Below are 18654 nucleotides of genomic sequence, written 5' to 3'. Positions count from 1 at the left end.
TCTAGTGGCCTTCTCTCGGGTATGTGTTTCTAAATTTAAAGTGAGAAAATTCAGAAACATCATGATTTCTTTTCCAGTGAAGGTCCATATTGCACAGGTCCAAGTACACAGTTGGGGAATTCAGTTTTTGTCAGCATTGCTCCACTTTTGATTAAATCCACCACAGCTGTCACCAGATCCATTCCCTACACTACAACCATGGAATCTCCAAAGTATGAATGAAATAACATTGCTTCTCTTGTGTAAAATATGTTAACAGTTTTCTACTGCTTCTATAGGATAAAGACAAAAATCTTCACCTTTGCAAACAAAGGCTTTTGTTCTCTGGCCCTTAAGACATTTCATTATGAGCCACTTAGCTCCCTAAATGCTCAACAGCAATACTGATATGTAATTTTTTTTTCCATTTTTCTCATTTCCTTCCACTCTGTATATATCCTGGTACAACTACAGAAACAATCACATTACTGGTGCCCATACTTACTCACATATACATTTAATCGACTTAGATCACAGACTGAGAATCAGCTCCTCTGAGAATGCTTGGAGACACTCAGTAGAAGTGGTGTTTTGTGTTACTCCCCACTGGCCACTATATAATTAAGGGGTGATCATTACTGTATTTAGTGTTCTACAATAAATCTTAAGCATTATCATATTGGAGAACCATGTGTCCTTTTGCTTCTATTATAATTGAAGGACTGATAAAAGTTCTAGTAAATTCAAATACTTGTTAGGTGAAATAAGAAAAGAGAAGAGAGTGGGAAAGACAGACAGAGGTAGGAAGGGAGATGGGAATGTCCTAGGCCTCATGAAAATTCCCAGGCTAATGGAGGTGAAATCAGATACTTCAACAAATGTAGTAACAAATGTAGTTTTGGGAGACACTGGATGATTCACTGGTCAAACTCAGTGCCAGATATAAATAAGACTCAACCAGAATGGTAGCTTCTTTTACTGAGAAAAATGACTTAGTCTACTCAGTTAATGGACTAGCATTCATGGAATCCCAGGAAAATAGTGTGTTGTTGGGAAGCCAGGCAGTGTTACTATCTAGAGATGAGGCCATAACAAACTGCTAATGAAGCCTAAAGATGTTGGTAAAATATTGAAGAGCTTAAATCTGGAGCTAACGTCAAATTTGTACATTATGTAGGTCATCCTGCCAGTGTTCTATAGAAGGGAAAGGAGCTAGACTAGGTCACACACACACACACACACACACACACACACACACACACACTTCATCAAGTAATACATTTCTCACTGAAAGCAAGGGCTTTATCTCTTGAGTTCTGAGAAAGCATCTCTGATGTCCAGTGAAATGGAAAAAAAATAGAGCAATTGGAATGAATTGCTACTAGCTTTATAAAGCTCTTGTTGATGGAAAGATGGAGGAGAGAGATTCAGGAATGGTACAGATCACTGTGAATTACTAAATAATTTAGAGAGTAGTAAGTAGAGAGACTTAACCTACAGAAAAGTCATAGTAAATAGGCCCATTTCTAAATTCTTTTTATTTCTAAATTTCCCCGGAATTCTGCAAGTGGGTGAATTTATGCTTATCTGTTGTGTGATTAGGAGTAGGGAATGAGTGAGAAATACACATTCAACTACCTGCATGTGTATTTCAGCCAGAATAAAAATTATACTACCATTTTGCGAAAGAACTGGTTTTTACTGTGAAACATGAATTCTAGCTTCTCCTAGATCTATGTGAAAATCATGGAAGACACCTGAGTAGTTAATTTAATGAAATAAGCACAGCTTAGCTGCTATCATAACGTAATAGGTAGTTCAACTAAAGTAAGTTGGGCTTAAATGCTATGTATCACAGCCTCAGAAGTCCAGGAAACTTTTCTGTCTGAGAAATGAGAAACTCCCAGTATATGTATCATAATTTAAATGCCCATCTGCTCCCCAGAGAAAGGATGGATTGCTTTTCTGTTGTTTCCTTACTTCCTGAACATGAAATTGGTGCTATCATTTTTTAGTAGATGACAGCTCATTCATAATGCCACAGACATACAAAGACCACTTTGTAAATGATAGGAATTTATTACTCATTAAGTTTCATTCTAGTTGCTATTTTTTAAACCTAAGAACAAGGGAAAATGTGTTTTTTAATCCAATAAAAATGACAGACTTAAAGCGAGCTGTTTCTAGACTGAGAACTATTATGGTGGGATAATTTGTTTACATGGATTGTTCTGTATTCAATTTTCTATTTTCATTACCCTCTTCTCAAGAGAAGGTGTGTCATCCTCTCTTATCTACTATCGTGTTTGTTATTCCACAGGATATGAAGGAAAATAAGAATTATAGGGACTTTCTTGATACTATAATTTCTTAATGAATATAAAAACCATGACAGTAATGTATTGAAAGGCCAGGAAGATGTATGTCTCTTTAAGCTGCCAGCCTTAGGTAAATAATCTAAGTAATTTTAAAGAAAGAAAAAAGGCAAGGATTTTTGTTTGCATTATTACTGTCCTCATGAGAAATAGTTTAAGTACTGTTTTTGCACATGTGTATATTTGTTTATGTGTGTATGTATGTGTGTGCATGTGTATGTGTCCAGTACTAGGGCTTGAACTGAGGTCGGAGGGCTATTTATTAGCATTTTTGCCCAAGGTTAGGGTTCCACTACTTAAGCTACAATTCCACTTCCGACTTCCCATAGTTTGGGTTACTTAAAGGTAAGAATCTCCTGGGCTTAACTGCCTGGGCTGGCTTTGAACCATAATCCTCTAATCTCAGTCTCCTGAGTAGCTAGGGCTACAGGTGTGAGGCACAACTCCCTACCCTAATTCTATTACTGTACCTTTCTAGCACGTTCTGAAGGAAGCTAAGTATGTATAAGTCTTTTCTAAACAGAGTATAATACTTAAACAAAATTATAATAAGCATGAAAATTCAGGTGAGATTCTAAATGTCATTCGAATGAACATACCTAAGTCATTAGCTTTTTAAAATTAATGGAAGGTAGTTCCTTTCTGTGGATGTACAAGCTAGTTAAGTTTGTTCTTGATAGACTTTCAGATAGATCCAAGGTCTTTCCTCCATCTCAGCAACAGTAAAGAGCTGACAAAACTGAAAACTCTAGACTAGTTAGAAAACTTGGTCACAGAGCACTTGCTGCTTGCACGTGGGGGTAGCCGGTGGGTCCCAAAGGGCTGACTTGCTGGAACTGGTGCTCACCAGCAAAAACCTCCATGGAAACCAGGGGCTGGGCGGGGAAAACCTGAACTGTAATTGCTGAATTGCTGGGGAGTTGGAAGGGGACAAGCTGAAACTTAAAAAACAAAACATGAAAAACTCTCTGAGAAACTCAGGCATTTGTGAAATTTATGAAAAGGAGCACCACAAGGTCTTCACTATGAATGTCATGAAAAGAAATTCCTTAGACATTTTATAACATAGGAGCTATTTAAAAAATTCCAGATCATCTTGTCTTCATAAAGTCAGACTCTAGAAAAAACTTTCACCAGAAAGTAACCTACTGTGACCATATTAGAACTTAACTCCAACTGCTTCAGGGACAGAGGAATGATGTACACAGAGGAACTTAAGAAAAGAAATGTAAAGGTAAAAGCAGGATGTTTATGGGGAAACAATATTATGTTAATGGGGCTCAATGTAAAGTTCATACTAGAAGGAATTAATAGATAAGGCTGCAGTGATACATAGACACTAAAAATAAATAAATTCAAACATTAAACAAAAAAATATGGCCTTCATTTTACAGTCTACAGACGCTAAAGGATCTCTACCCTTCAGCCCAAACAAATATCTCCCTATTTGCTCTGAACTCAGCAAGAGTTCATTGAAAACAAAGACCCTTGCAATGTGCCATGGCCTCTGAAGACCTTAAGGAATGAGGATCTGAGTGGCTGCTTAAATCCAGGGTTAAGTGAAGGACAAGACGTGCTGGCAGCAGGAAAAGATATGCAAAATGAAATCAGAGGGGTTGAGGAAAACCTAGTTTTGTCCAATCGCCCTTACCTGGTTCCCAGTTCCCATAGCGCACTTTGTTCAGGATGTCAGCATGGGTGTTGATGGATTTCAAGGGACCATGTATCACTTGGCATTTCTTTTCTTTGCTTAGGATTCTAGGTAGGTTAGAACTTCATTTTCTTTGGGTTTTGTATAAAATTACCCAATCCTTTCTTAGATGTGCACCTAGGGGGGTTTCAGGGTTTGTGCAGAAAGCAAGAGCTGGCTTCGTATCAAGCTGAGCCTTGATCACTTTGAGATGTTTCTTTTATTGAAAGTCTGCAAGGTTTAGGAAATGCACTTGCTGTGACAAATGAAAGTATAGCTTTTTCCTTCAAAGGTGAATTGTGTTGGGAAAAGCTTAGTAATGATAATGTGTTTATCCCAAAATGCCCTGTTATTTGCTTTCACTTTTCCTGAAACCATTTTTCCCCCTTTCTCTGTCAATTTCTATTATAGGCTAGCCTCTGTGACAATAAAAGAATTTATATTTTGTAAGAAAGCCAGTTATAGGCATTTTGATTCATTGATGTAGTTAGAGGCCAAAGAAGCTTGTTTGTAGTGTTTTGAAAAGCTGCTTAGGGTTTCTTTTTAACAGTACACTTAACAAGCAGGAAGCAGAATAATGAGTGACAAAGGAATAGACGTTTTATTGTAATACTTCTCTTTGAAAATATATAGATCCATTATGTGATCTTTCTTTGTGTAATTCTGTATTTTCTCCTTCAGACCTTGTGGAGTTTAAAAGTACCAGGTGTTGAGGCTTGCAGGGTGTGTGTGTGTGTGTGTGTGTGTGTGTGTGTGTGTGTGTGTGTGTGTGTGTGTGAGAGAGAGAGAGAGAGAGAGAGCACGCGCTATACTTTTCTCTTTCTACATCAAACTTAGGAAAGAAGAAAGTAAAAAGGAGAGGTGAGATAAAGGAGCAGTGTTTTCTCTCTACAGAATAAGAGAAAGTAAGAAGCAGTGGGAAGAAAGATGGCCCAGGGCGCTGATTTGTTTTTGCTTTGCCTAGTGTAATCCTCTCATTGTCTCTGGCTGGCCAGGTTACCTCAGGACTCCTGGGCTGCTGTCTGTTATCAGCTGTTTCTAGCTTCCAATTGAGGATATTTTTCCCCATCACTTCTCAGCTCATTCTGACCATAAATCGGCAACTGTCTTCTTGAATATGGATATATTCTTGAGTGTGGATAATTTAACAGTTCCTTAAGTGGAAATGATAACAGAACACATTTCAGTATGGCTGAGAAAAATCCAGGAGAATATTGTGAAGGATTTATGACAAGTGCTAGACTTCTGATACTTGTCTCTCTGTCTCCTTCTGGTTGTACAATCATGCTGTCCCATGTTCTCATGTAAAAATGAGTGCTTTTCCCTTTTAGATGATTTTGTTTTTTTATATTACCTTTATGTGGGTCTTAAAATTTGTGCAAAATCAAGTCTTATAAAACCAAAACATGCAGCTGATTCTTTTTCCTTCTGAAATGTAAGTTTTTACCTTTCTAGTTCTATCACAGAAGATTTAACACAATTCAATAAGAAAATACTCTTGCTCTACCACTAGATTCCTTGATGTATCTAAAATATATAAGTTGAAAGCTTGTTAAATAGTATAACTTGATGTGGCTTTGAAGGCAGTATTTTCAACAGCAACTCTTGTTATGTAATCCTTAGTATGGTAACAAAGGACATCATTTTATAAACAAACTTTTGAGAAAAAGGAAATTTATGTTCTATATAGTTCAGTTGTTCTGGTTGATGAATTTGCCCTTTAATTCACATTGTTTCAAATAATTTGTTTTTCTAAGATTAATGGGCATATTTCTTTTTTCTAAGGAAAGCAAAACATAAACAATTGACCAACCATTCATTTTTTAATCCCTTAGAGTAGTGTTCTTCTTTCACTGCTTAAACAATTCTGCAGTTATGTTTTTCTCCATCTTCCACTTCTTCTTTGCTTTCTCCTTTAAAAAAAATTTTTTTTTTTGCCTTTTCTCTTTTGGTACTAGAGATCAAACCTAGCATGTTGCACTTACTTTGCTGCTGAGCTACATCCCAGCCCTGTTTTCTTTTTTATTAGTGCACATTAATTGTAGAAGATAATGGGTTTGATTACAGAATTTTCACACATGTATATAATACATTTTGATCATTATTAACCTCCATGACCTTCTTCTCCTCTCTTACTGGTCACTTCATACCCTCTCTCTGTGTCTCTGTGTCTGTCTGTCTCTTAAATGTAGATTCTTCACAGGAGAGAAAAAATGCAATATTTGTCTTCTTAAGTGTGGTTTATTTTGCTTACATTTTAAATTATTTTTGTAACTCATTGTATGACATTCCAAATCTTTTGCTGTCCCGTAAGTAGAATTGACTGGATAAACATTATTTTATTTGTAGTTGGTGAGTAATAAGAGCTACTTGATAAAAGTTTTGTTGAGTGATAGAACAGATGAATAAATTGTAATGAAGTTTCCACTTCCCCCAATATACCAATCTTACTTCCAAAATCCAAATTTTCTTCCAATAGAGATTTTGATTTCGAATGGGGAAAATATTAGTAAAACTATTCACTTCATCCAGCACCATAGGGCAGAAGGATACAGAACCCCTTTAATGAAAGCTCTCTTGAGAAAAGCACCTTTAACATGATAAAAGTAGAGTTAGAAAACCTTTTAGCCTTCCTCCAAGCCTCCTAGAGACTACTCACAGGTCAACTCTGTGTTGGAGAAAGAAATATCCATTTGGAGAAAATGTAACATTGTCTCTAAGCTGATGTTATTGTCCTTTCTCAGTTCCAGCAGTTGCCTATAGGAATTTGAGTTTAGGTTTGCTTCATTGTCACTCCTTACCCAGTCAACTCTGAATCTTTCCCATGGCTATTTCCCCAATCCCCAAACTCATAATTGGAATGAATGTGACTTTGGCCAGAAATTCTCTTTTTTCCCTAAGGATATATTCTCTGAGTCTGAGGGTTGAAGATTACTGAGCGCATCTGACTCACTGTCCGTGAGAAAAGGCACGGAAGGGTAGGGTTCAGGCTTTCTGATGAGATTAAAATCTTGAATTTCTTTGCACAAGAGTTTTCCCTTCTTTATTTAGGTTGTCAATGCAAGACCCAGCTGTTGTTCCAAAGAGAAAAAAAAAAAAGATAATTTATTCAAAGCTTACCCTGAATGACCTAAGCCACTGGGGAGGAGCTTGTATGAACTTTGAACTTTTATAGTCACAGAACAAAAGGAAGTCATAAAATCAGTGGGTTCACTGAATATGTTGGTGGGGACAGCAGGGAGGTAGATTATAGCAGGGTGGGGAAGTCTACTAACTTCAGATATTATGGCATTTTTAGCTCTATGTTTGGTAGAAGCAAATGGTCTGTCATGCAGAACAATACATTGTGAAAGTATAACATACTAGTCACAAAAAGAGTAGCTAAAGGTATAGAAGTTGGTAGCAACTGGCCATTAAGAAGTCGACATACAGACAAGATTAATTCTGTCTGCAACATCCAGTTTCCACACCATCGCCAAGTTCTTGCCCATCTTCAACTCATTGCTGCTTCAGGGAACTTCCCCCTACATGGTACAATTAACACATAAAAGCTGTTTATGCCACTTTGGAAGAAGATCCTTGCTATACCTGATACAGCAATGGGAATACTTATGGTCTACCTTCTTAGCAGCTGTCATGTTCAATACTTCCTACTATGAGTTAGGAAAATTTGTCATTGTATTGTCTCCATGTAATTATAATTAATACTCTATCATCTAATCTGAGCTTTGATTACAAAAAAATGTAATTTAATGTCTATGATGTACTTGGCCTACTATTTCATCTTGTTTTATGGAACTAGAGTCTATTTCCCTATTCTATAACTTCTAATATTCCATGTTACATTATTCCAATTATTTTTATTTTGTAACTGTTGTTTGTTTAGAGACTGTCTCAGCATGTAGCCAAAGCAGACCTCTATTTTTCAGTCTCCATGCTTCAACCTCCCAAGTGTTGAAATCACACTTGTTTTTCAGTATGCTCAACTTATTCCATTTATTTATTATTTACCTATTTACTTTTCTATGTTTTTTTGTGCCAGTCCTGAGCCTTGAACTCAGAGCCTGGGTGCTGTTCTTGAGATTTTGTGCTCAAGGCTAGTACTCTATCACTTGAGCTACAGCTCTACTTCCAATTTTTTGGTAGTCAGTTGGAGATAAGTTTCTCATGGGATTTCTTGCTTCAGCTGGCTTCGAACCATGATCCACAGATTTTAGCCTTCTGAATAGCTAGGATTATAGCCTGAGCCACTGGCATCTGGCTTTCCATTTATTATAAAATGTAAGTTGAATCTTTTGTGAGGCTTTTTAATGCTCTGAAAGATTTTCAAGAAAAAAATTAAACTAGTAAATGTAGTGTAATATAAGCATTAAGAGAAAGAGAATATTTTTGTCTATTAATAAAAGGAAACAAAATTTCATTGTTCTTAGTGGTAATATTGAATATTTGAGTGATGTTTTATCTGATTTTTTTCTTTGTCCATGATAGTTTAATACTCAAAGTAGAGGAAATATTTATTTACTTGTTAGAGACAGCAGAGGTGCAGATAAAAAAAGAGGATCAAAGCTATGTGGTGTGGCTCATGCCTGTAATCCTAGCTACTCAGGAGGCTGAGATCAGAGTATCACAGTTTGAAACCAGCCCAGACAAAAAACTCCCTTGCTTCTTATCTTCAATTGACACCTCCCCCCGACCCCCCACCCAAGAAAGTGAAAAGGAAAGTTCTGGAAGTGGAGCTGCTGTCTCCACTTAGCCTTGAGGACAAAAAACTCAGAGAACCACAACACAGAACAAGGAGGATCAATCAGAGCTTCCCTTCAGGAAAGCAATGACTTGCTAAAATTTGTCGGACACAATCCTTCCAGGAAGCTATTTTTTCATAGGATACTCAGAGGGAACTAATCAAGTGCCTGTGATCACATTTTTAGATGCAAATAATTTTATTTTATAAAAGAATAGCATTAATTAACATTAGTCTTTTCCTCTTAATTTATTCTTTTGTTCTTCCCCCCCTTTTTGCAGTGTATGATAAAGAATATAGTTTCTTCTGACAATTGGGTCTATTTGCATACTTTTTGATGCTTTGCAAGTCCTAATTGCACTTGGTCTATTGTGCATATTGAGGATTTAATTAGAAGAGGGCTATTTTCCTTTAAGAGGGAAATGAAATTGGGTGGGAGTAAATGCACCAGAACTTTTCAACTAGAATTAGAAAGAGAACCCAGATTAATAAGATTGCCGGTTGTGTGACATCCTCGTTTTGTAGCCTCTGAATCTTTCTGTTGATTAGGTAAAATGAAAGAAGAGTGGATGAAAGTATGCAAGAGCTTGTACTAATTAAGATATATCCCCCACTGGCAGAAAATCCTGTTAGACATTACCACATCATTTGTCTGCTCATCACACTATATCACTATGTAGAATGTTCTCTGGTTTTTCTCAATGGCTTTAAGAAAATGGCTCTTATAAACCCTGTGAGTCTGAGCTCTAGGGTTGGGTAGTTGTGTTGTTTCCTGAAGAAATAATTTGGGCTTGTTGAGAAAGCATATTGCATGGTTTGATTTTGCTGCAAGAGAAATCACATGTCACAATTTTTATTTCTTAACAAAGAGAAAATCAAATGTTTTGATCACGATTCAGAATCAGATGAAAATAAGGTGTTATTTAAATCACTAATAGGTAGAATACTAAAAAGCAACCTATGTATAAACTATATTTTTTTTTACTTAGCTGGATTATTCTATGGATAATTTATCATTTACCTTTATTTTCATAAGAAAAAATGACCCATGTGCCTTTATGGAATAAAACAAATTGCTTACATTTAGCAATTTACCAATATAATGAGAAGTGAATTTGAGAAGGGCTAGAATTTCAGGATATTATGCATATTTTCTGTTCATGTATATGTGAAGTTTTTTGTCAAATGATCAATAACTTTCATTTATATTCACGTAGTATTCTTAGACTTGTTATACTTAGGTTAAGAGATAGTTTAAAAGAATGAATACTAATGAAAGAATACTAATTGTTATTTTCTTTGTAGTTTAGGCAGATTTATAAGTAATTTTTAAACAAATTAAAAGTTGCTGTTATTAGTAGTACCCATATTAGGGTTTGCATTCTGAATTTTGTCTTGCTAGGCTGCTGATTTCTTAAGGTCATGGCCCTACCCTTTTCAGCTTTTCATGAACGTTCACAGAAGGTTTCAAATTTTGTGCCCTGAACTTGCGTCAGATTGTGATTCTCATACCAGTGCTTCCTGCCACATTCAGCTAATAGCTTGAGATGGAGACTTGGTAACTTTCTGGTCCGAGCTGACCTTGAAAGATGCTATCCTCACTATCTCCTCCTACCAAATAGCTGCGGTGACAGACATGCACTGCGTTTGGGCCATCTCTGATCTCTCTCATGTTGTGTGGCTTTACTTTACACTGCTGGGGTTCAATAATGAGATTGTGCATCTCTTTATTGATTTGTTGGAAATATGTGTTAACTCTGACCTTTCAGTTCTAGTATTTTATTAGTACTAAATAATATTTGCTATTTTTATATTTTATAGACTATTTTTTATCACAAAATATATATAGCCTTTAAGGAAAAAAAAAGGACTCGTGTTTTAATAGTATACAAAGGCATAAGAAAAGCATATTCTATTTTAAGCATATTCTAAGCATATTCTATTTTAAGTTATTTTCATGACTTTTACTTTTTACACCTTGGTATTTATGTTTCTTTTGACAGAACGATTCCGTGATTTACTACTGCCTCCACCTAGTCAAGATTCTGAGATTCTGCCCTTCATTCAATCTAGAAATTACCCCAAGTAAGCAACAGCAGTTTACTGGGTATTGAGAAGCGGAATGGGCAGAGTGTTGGAAGCAAGAGTTGGCAGGCAAAGACAAAAATGTAATGTTTTTCAGCATGTTCACTAACCTACCCAACTAGGCCGTCTTCTACAGTTCAGCATCCTGGGCTGTTCACAGATGGCACAGAGAAGAGAGACCCGCCACTAACGGCACCATCTATGCTGGGGAAGTAGAGCCAGCATAGACGATAAGTACCTGTGTGTGTCTGGTTGTGTTGCTTCTCACGTGATGCTGTAGCAGTAGGGACAGGTATTATGTGCATGGTTTCTCATATAGTATTCGATTTACTGTCCTTTAAATGCAAGTATTTATCCGTACTTTCACAACTGATTGTCAAAATAACCTGCTAGGTATGGTTTGTTTCTTCACCATTTCTGTTCATTACCCGTTACCATTGGCAGCTGAGGAAGTGAAATCGTCTGCCATTTTCATACCCGGAGCAGTGCTTTTCTTCTCTTAGATGCCATGGATGGACTAAGAAGTTGAAGGGATGTGCCTTCATTGTCTGGGCGTGAGGGAATGCCACACCCTCCCTCACACATCCTCTTCCCTAAACGCTATGGATTCTGGGATCTCCATCTCCCTGTGGAGTCCTGGAGTAACCCTTGGGAGTGTCTGATTCTCTTTATGCACTAGCATGCAGTGAACTAAAGAAAAAAAAAACCCTGATACAAAAGGAAGGTAAAAGATATCACCAAGATAAAGAATTTGAATTTGGTTTACATATAATCAAATCTAATCACTCTGCGAAATGACTTATTTGATTGCTTTGCTGGTTATTTAAATATTCATAGAACTTTACTTTCCCCTAACACTCACCTTGGATAACACTAAGTCTGATGACAAATGTATTTTTTTTTAAATCTTTTCAGATATAAATTCAAGTTTAGTCATTAGCAACTACTTGGGCTTGAATTCAGGTCCGGGACACTGTCCCTGAGCTTCTTTTGCTCAAGGCTAGCACTCTACCACTTGAGCCACAGCACCACTTCCAGCCTTTTCTGTTTATTTGGTACTAAGGAATCGAACCCAAGGCTTCATGTATGCTAGGCAAGCACTCTACCACCAAGCCACATTCTCAGCCAAGTGACTGTTTTCTAGTGCCTCATAATATACACAGGGACAGGCATGTGTCTGTATGGCCTTGTACATCTGTGTTGCTCTTCAGGTGTGTGTTTGGGGAGAGTGGAGTCATCTGAAGGGATTGCAGTGTGACTAGGGTATGTGCAGGCTTTCCTGCCTCCTGGACTCACTTTTGCTTTGAGACAGAGCCTCAAATGGATTTTATTGATAATCTGTTTGCCACTATTTTCCTTGCTTTCTATATTGTCTTTTATTTTCAGCCTTTATTTTATTTTTTGACTTAGTGTATATGTGTCATACAAGGATGTTTTGAGCTGGTTTCATACATGTCCACCGTGCAATTTCACAATGTTACTCCATTTCCCATGCTACCATTTATCCTCACTTTCCTTCTTTACCGAATTTGATGGGTTTCTTGTGTTTTTATGATACACATACACACATGCACTGTCTCTCTCTTGCACAGACTTATAAACATGCATAAACACCTTCTCATAACACTTTTCCATCTTGCTTACCCCTCAGTATCTCTTCACTCTCTCTTCCCTATCTTATTGGTCCCTTCCTAGCCAGTCACAGTTTTGCCCTCCTGACTCATTACCACTAATGTGGTCATCATTGTCATCATTTTAGGTCTATACTCCACAAAGAATGAGAAGATGCTGTATTGCTTTTCAAGCTTGGCTTACTTTGCTCAACATTATGATCTCCAGTTCCATCTATTTTTTTTTAATAATTACCTAGTTTCATTTTTTCCTTATGGTGAAGTAACATTCTATGGTGTACATATACTATAGTTTTTTTTAAATCCAATGCTAGGTAGTTAGGTACTTCTGCTGATTCTACACTTTGACTATTGTGGACTGAGCTAAAGTATAGTTGGGCATGAAGGTTAACTTTCTTGTATATTGATTTACTCTCCAAAAATATGTGCAAGAGTGGCATAGTGGTATCGAAAAGCAGATCCGTTTTTAGGATTTTGTGGATCCTTCATTTTGATTTCCATAGTGGTTGTGCTAGTTTACTAGTCCTTTCATCAGTGTATATGAGTTTCTTTTTCTAAAATGTCACTAGCTATCCAACAGGTAAAGGATGATTATCCAGCATATACAACTTACACATCCAAAAATAAACAGCTAAAGGTTAAACATCCAATTAATAAATAGATAACTGGGGATATGGCCTAGTGGCAAAGATTGCCTACCTCGTATACATGAAGCCCTGGGTTCAATTCCCCAGCACCACATATACAGAAAACAGCCAGAAGTGGTGCTGTGGTTCAAGTGGCAGAGTGCTAGCCTTGAGCAAAAAGAAGGCAGGGACAGTGCTCAGGCCCTGAGTCCAATCCCCAGGACTGGCAAACAAACAAACAAACAAATAAATAAATAGAAAGATATGACCTCAATTCAAATAAATAAATAAATAGATAGGCAACTGAAGAAGAAATGCAAATGGCATATAAACATGTGCAACGTTCTTAGCCATAAAAGAAATGTAAATCCAAGTTACACTAATGTTCCATCTCATCTGTCAGAATGGAAGTCTTCAAAGAATAATTATTATGGCTATACAGTCTTACATGTGTTGTTGTCCTTAGATTATCTTTCTGTTGATGTCATAGTCCTGTTTGAGCTGGTATTATAAAACAGTAGTCTAATTTTTTTTCTTATAGTTGTGAAAGTTAGAAGTCTAAGATCAGGGTATTGGCAGACCAGGTGGCTGATCATGGAACACTTCTTGGTGGACAGGTGATTGCCTTACCATTTTTTCCTCACATGGTAAAGAGAGAGAAAGGCTGCCATCTCTTCCCTATTCTGCCAGTGCAATGGTCCTGTCATAAGACCTCAATGTTCATATCCTAACTATACATAATGACACCATTTTACAATTCGATCACTTCAGAAGTTCAGCAAATGAATTTGAGGAGCACATATTCAGTACATGAGGAAAATGAAGTTTTCCTCCAATATTTATCAAAGGTTCTCTGTGAAACTGTTTATCCAGTGTCTAACTCTTGGGGTCAATATAGCTTTCAGCAACTGTGAATTAAGAAGCAAAGTCATCCCTGATAACCCCCCCCCCACACACACACACATATTATGGAAAGAAAGAAAATAGACCAGCCCCAACATTGCTCTGGCAGCTGACTGGCCTAGAACAATCTACTACCTCTTGAGTTCTCATTCCATCCATAGAAGAGACGGTATCAAGGCAATGCTTAATAATTAGGGATGATATGGAGATTCAATGAATGATAAGTATAAAATATTGTAATTCAACATGGCATGGAGGAAAATACTCCACTTTGGATGACAGTCTAATCTATTTGTATTTGTTTCAACCCTGTAAGCTAACTAGATTTGCATGTTTCTTAATATCTTAGGAAAATAAATTGCTCACTGATTTTAATGGAAGCTCTGTCAGGACAATTTGTCAATCTTTCTTGGTTAATATGTAGAGAAGGATGAGAGAGGGAGAGAGAGAGAGTTTATGGGAAAGCCATTTGAAAATCACTGCCTGTGATGGTTCTCGGGAACATTATTGTAAAATATAATAATAATGTTCATTAATCATAGTCTAATATTTGTGATCTACTCTTTGACCCAGTGGTCCGAGCCAAGGAAAGACATCCATTTCTTCATCAAGATGTAATTGCAAACATTTTCAGAACTTGTATAGGGGTGATAATTCTAAGAAAGGTCCAGATGAGTGGAAGCTGCTTTAACAAGGGATATATACTTAATATAAAAGACATGCTACTGCTTTATTGTTTGGGAGAAAAAAATGGAGATAAAGTAATACGTTTTATTGCTCATTCTTTATTGGTATTACTGTCAGTAAGTCTGAAGGATTTAGGCTTATAGTACATTTAGACTAGAGGATACTTACATTTTTCTTTATAAGTGCCACTTGAATATGCAAAACTGAAGAGGACATTTGAGAGAATTTTATTTATGAAGTATATGCAACTATGTCAGTGATTAAGCCAGCCAAACGAGAGCTAATAGTTCTTTAAGATTTGATCCTAATTCCTATAAAACACTGAAAATACAGGAATAAAATACTTTTTCTTTGTTTCCATAAAGATCAAGTTCTCCAAGCTGATTAATCTCAGAACTGTTTAGAGAAAGAAATATTATTCATTACAGAATCCAGAGCTATTCTTTAGCTTGGCAAAGAACAACCTTGATTGTTTGGACCATAAAACAGTGTCCCAACCCAACCTTACTCCCAACTGGATTCTTAAAAATGGCTTCAAGTGGTGATATTGGGTAATATCCTTAAATGGCAAGTCCTCAAATGATCTTTGCACATTTCATCTTCTTGTCCCTTGCGTAACAAAATTTCGAGTTTCTTTTCTAGAAACCTCTACTCTGTCTTCAGTTAATTTTTATTTGAGTTTGAAAACCTTTTGTAAAGAGGTTTTATGATCATATATTAGTTGTATATATATTCATTGTGACATACTAATGAGTATAGACAATGTATTCCAATCAAACTTTCCTTCCATACCCCTCCATCCCAAATTTCCCCACTTCAAATATTCACAACAGGTTTCATGGTTGAGAATGTTTTCATAAATGCATATCAAGTGTTCAGTCATATTTGCCCTGTCCATTGGCCCTCATTACTTCTTCTGGTACCAGTCTCTATCACCGTCTGTTTAACTTTTCTTTTCTTAACTTTCCTTTTTCTTTTCTTTCCAGTGCATATTATGCAAACTAATTCTCATTCATAATATAAAGACAATAATATCACAGGTTGAATGCTCTCTACATAACAGATATTGTACATTCATATAGTAAATGTCATATAGTTACATGTTATATCTGGGTCTGAAATCCAAATATATTTTGCCCCCAAATTGTACTTAATTCTGCTGTACTAAATCTCTTTCAGTCATTAATTATTCCACCTATTCACTCATCAAATATTTATTGAATTACTACCATAGGCCAAAAGCAGTCATAATTACTGAGAATAAGAAAATGAAGAAATCACCCTGTATGGTTTTGAGAGACCTAGAATTATGTGGAGAAAAATCATAAATAGTTTATTGGATGAATTACATCAATGTGCTACATCCCATATAGAAAGAAGTGCACTACATTCTACGGCAGAGAAAATGAGAAGTTTATGATAAAAAGTTTAGTTTTCTCCTTAAGTAAAATTGACCAGATTAAGTAGTTTCTTAGGCAAAGCCAAAAGCATAACAGCGTTTGGAACTGTGAACATCTTGATAGATCACACCCGTGTCTGAAACGTTGTGGGGTGCACACTAAAGTGTGTGCACGCATGTTCACATGTCCAAATACATACTCGCAGGAAGCAAGTATAAAGTGAATTAGAGACAGAGGGAGGTTCATGAATGCCTCAACTGCCACTTGACGAGACTTGGACTTGAACCTGGGTGCCGGAGGCTCCCACCTGTAATCCTTGCTACGTGGGAGGCTGAGATGAGGATTGCAGTTTGACAGCAGCCCAGGCAGGAAAGTCCTAGAGACTCTTATCTCCAGTCTCCCACCAACACACCGGAAGGAAGGCTTTGGCTCAAGTGGTAGAGCTCTAGCTTTGAGCACAAAAACTCAGAAGTAGGGTCTGGGCCCTCAGTTCAAGCCTCAGGACCAGCCAACACACACACATACGTACACACACGTGTGAGTGCATACATAGACACATGTACATGCACACACAAACATGGACTTTATTGATGACAATGGAGAACCATAACAGTTTTATGCAAAGGAGAAAGATAATTAGATTTGCTATGCAGACAGGAGAATCTTCAGGTACCACTAGGGAATCAGACTGGTAAAAATCAGTTTTTTCAAACTTAGGTACCACAAGCATTATTAAGATTCTGCTTAAGAGAACGGATAAGTCAAGAAGCCTTTGCAGCCAGGCACTTTCTGACTCATACCGATTAGCTATGCAGGAGGCTAAGATCTGGAGGGTCACCGTTCAAAGCCTACCTGGGAAGAAAACTTTTTAAGACTCCATTTCCAATTAACCAGGTGTGGCTCTATGATCAAGCAAGGGAGCCGGTTGGTAACTCACAACCCAGTCTTGGCAAAAAGAAAAACAGAAAAGAGAAGAAGGGGAAGGAAGGAGGGAGTGGGGAAGGAAGAAACAGAGGTGTCTCTGGATTGAAAAACAATTGCCCATTCCTACCTCAAAAGATTTGGTATGAGACCAGCCACCTCGAGTGTCTGGTTGGCTGGAATCTTTGAACGCACTAAAGTAGAAGGATTTGCTTGTTAAGAGGTAAGTTAAGCACCTGTGATTTTTCCAGTGCTTTTGAGAGGCATGGCCGTTCCTCCCTGCTTCTTCCTACTTGACTGACTGTCATACATATATTACTCAGTTAATTTTAGGTTTGGAGTTTTTTGCTGTTTTGTATGTTGAGGGGGGGGTTGAATTGCTTTTTGTCACATTGTCAATAGAAAGAGAAATGGGCCTGAAATTCCTGCTTTGCTAACAATCTGAACTTGGCCAAGGCACTGATATCGCATGGCTATAATCATAGTTACTCAGGAGGCTGAGACCTGAAGGATTATAGTGATTTGAGGTAAGCTGGGGGTTGGGGGGACAGCTTGATAAACTTCATCTCCAAAATAGCCAGTGAAAATCTGAGCTGGAAACATGGCTCAGGTGGTAGAATGCCAGCCAAGTAAGCAAGTCGAGCAAGTGGAAGGCCTTGAACTCCAATTCCAACACTGAAAAATATACACATACACACATGCACATATGCCTAAATACAATCTGGGATAGGGATGAAAAAACTGTATGAACCTCTCGGTTTAATCCCCAGTATAGAAATCAATCTAGGAAGCAGTATAAAGTAAATAAACAAACCTTAGAAATCCAATTTTAATGTCCTTGGATAGAAACTACCTCCATTTTTTCCAAATATTCTCAGCTCTGGACAAGTGAAATGTCATCAGAATTGAACCATAATTTCAGAACCATTCATGAATTATATACTTTAAGTGAACTTTAAGATAGCAGTGAAGGCCATTCTTCAAGTCAGTGTTTCAATTAATAATGGACATGGGAATGTGATTTCCATAGTGGTTGTTTCATTGGAATTCCTTGACAAAGGTTTGCTCCTTACACACTCAAAGTTGACTAATAACTTGTTCGTAGGGTCTTGATCTGGTGATTCAGAAATCCCAAAGATAGACATCAGTCAAGGTGTTTGTTTAAATAATTTTTTTATCATATGTGTGGGGTTATGTTAGATAATAATTATGCATGAATACAGGAGTTTCTTAGTTGGGGGTGTTTCTTGCTTTAAATATTTGTGGAGTCCCATCCATGTGAAACACAACCCCCTACTTCCCACCAAGACTGTGTGTGTGTGTGTGTGTGTGTGTGTGTGTGTGTGTGTGTGTATGTGTGTGTTCTTCATGGGGTTTGAATCATTATGATTAATCAAATACTCCTCTACTGATTTATACAACCCCATTCCTCCCACTAAGTGTCAACTCTAATGCTAAGGGCCTACCCTCGTCATCACCTGCACCAGCTCAGTCAGGTGACATCATCTTCACTTAAGATACTGTTAGAAATACAAATCTGAGACTTCATCTCAGGGAGGAAGGAAGGAAGGAAGGAAGGAAAGAGGTAGGGAGGGAAAGACTGAAGTGTGCTCTTT

General features: G+C 37.2%; 1 protein-coding gene and 1 long non-coding RNA gene across 5 annotated transcripts in view; one reads left to right on the top strand and one right to left on the bottom strand.

The window, feature by feature from the left end:
* The window catches only part of Nox4 (NADPH oxidase 4), a 146682-nt gene that overhangs the window by 105424 nt on the left and 22604 nt on the right, over positions 1–18654 (top strand). For all 4 annotated transcript variants that reach the window (XM_048360099.1, XM_048360097.1, XM_048360100.1 and 1 more), the window contains one exon: positions 10789–10870. In XM_048360099.1, coding sequence (XP_048216056.1) covers positions 10789–10870 — 82 coding nt within the window. The remainder of the gene's footprint in view (positions 1–10788; positions 10871–18654) is intronic.
* On the bottom strand, positions 1204–17608 carry LOC125361572. Its single transcript, XR_007212962.1, has 3 exons — positions 16695–17608; positions 3287–3289; positions 1204–1242 (listed from the first exon to the last, which is right to left on the bottom strand). It is a non-coding gene; the product is annotated as an uncharacterized LOC125361572 (long non-coding RNA).

Source organism: Perognathus longimembris, chromosome 13 (assembly GCF_023159225.1).
Source record: "Perognathus longimembris pacificus isolate PPM17 chromosome 13, ASM2315922v1, whole genome shotgun sequence".
Lineage (NCBI taxonomy): Eukaryota > Metazoa > Chordata > Mammalia > Rodentia > Heteromyidae > Perognathus > Perognathus longimembris.
Note: the sequence above shows the minus strand (reverse complement) of the source record. Positions and strands in the feature narration are given on the sequence as shown.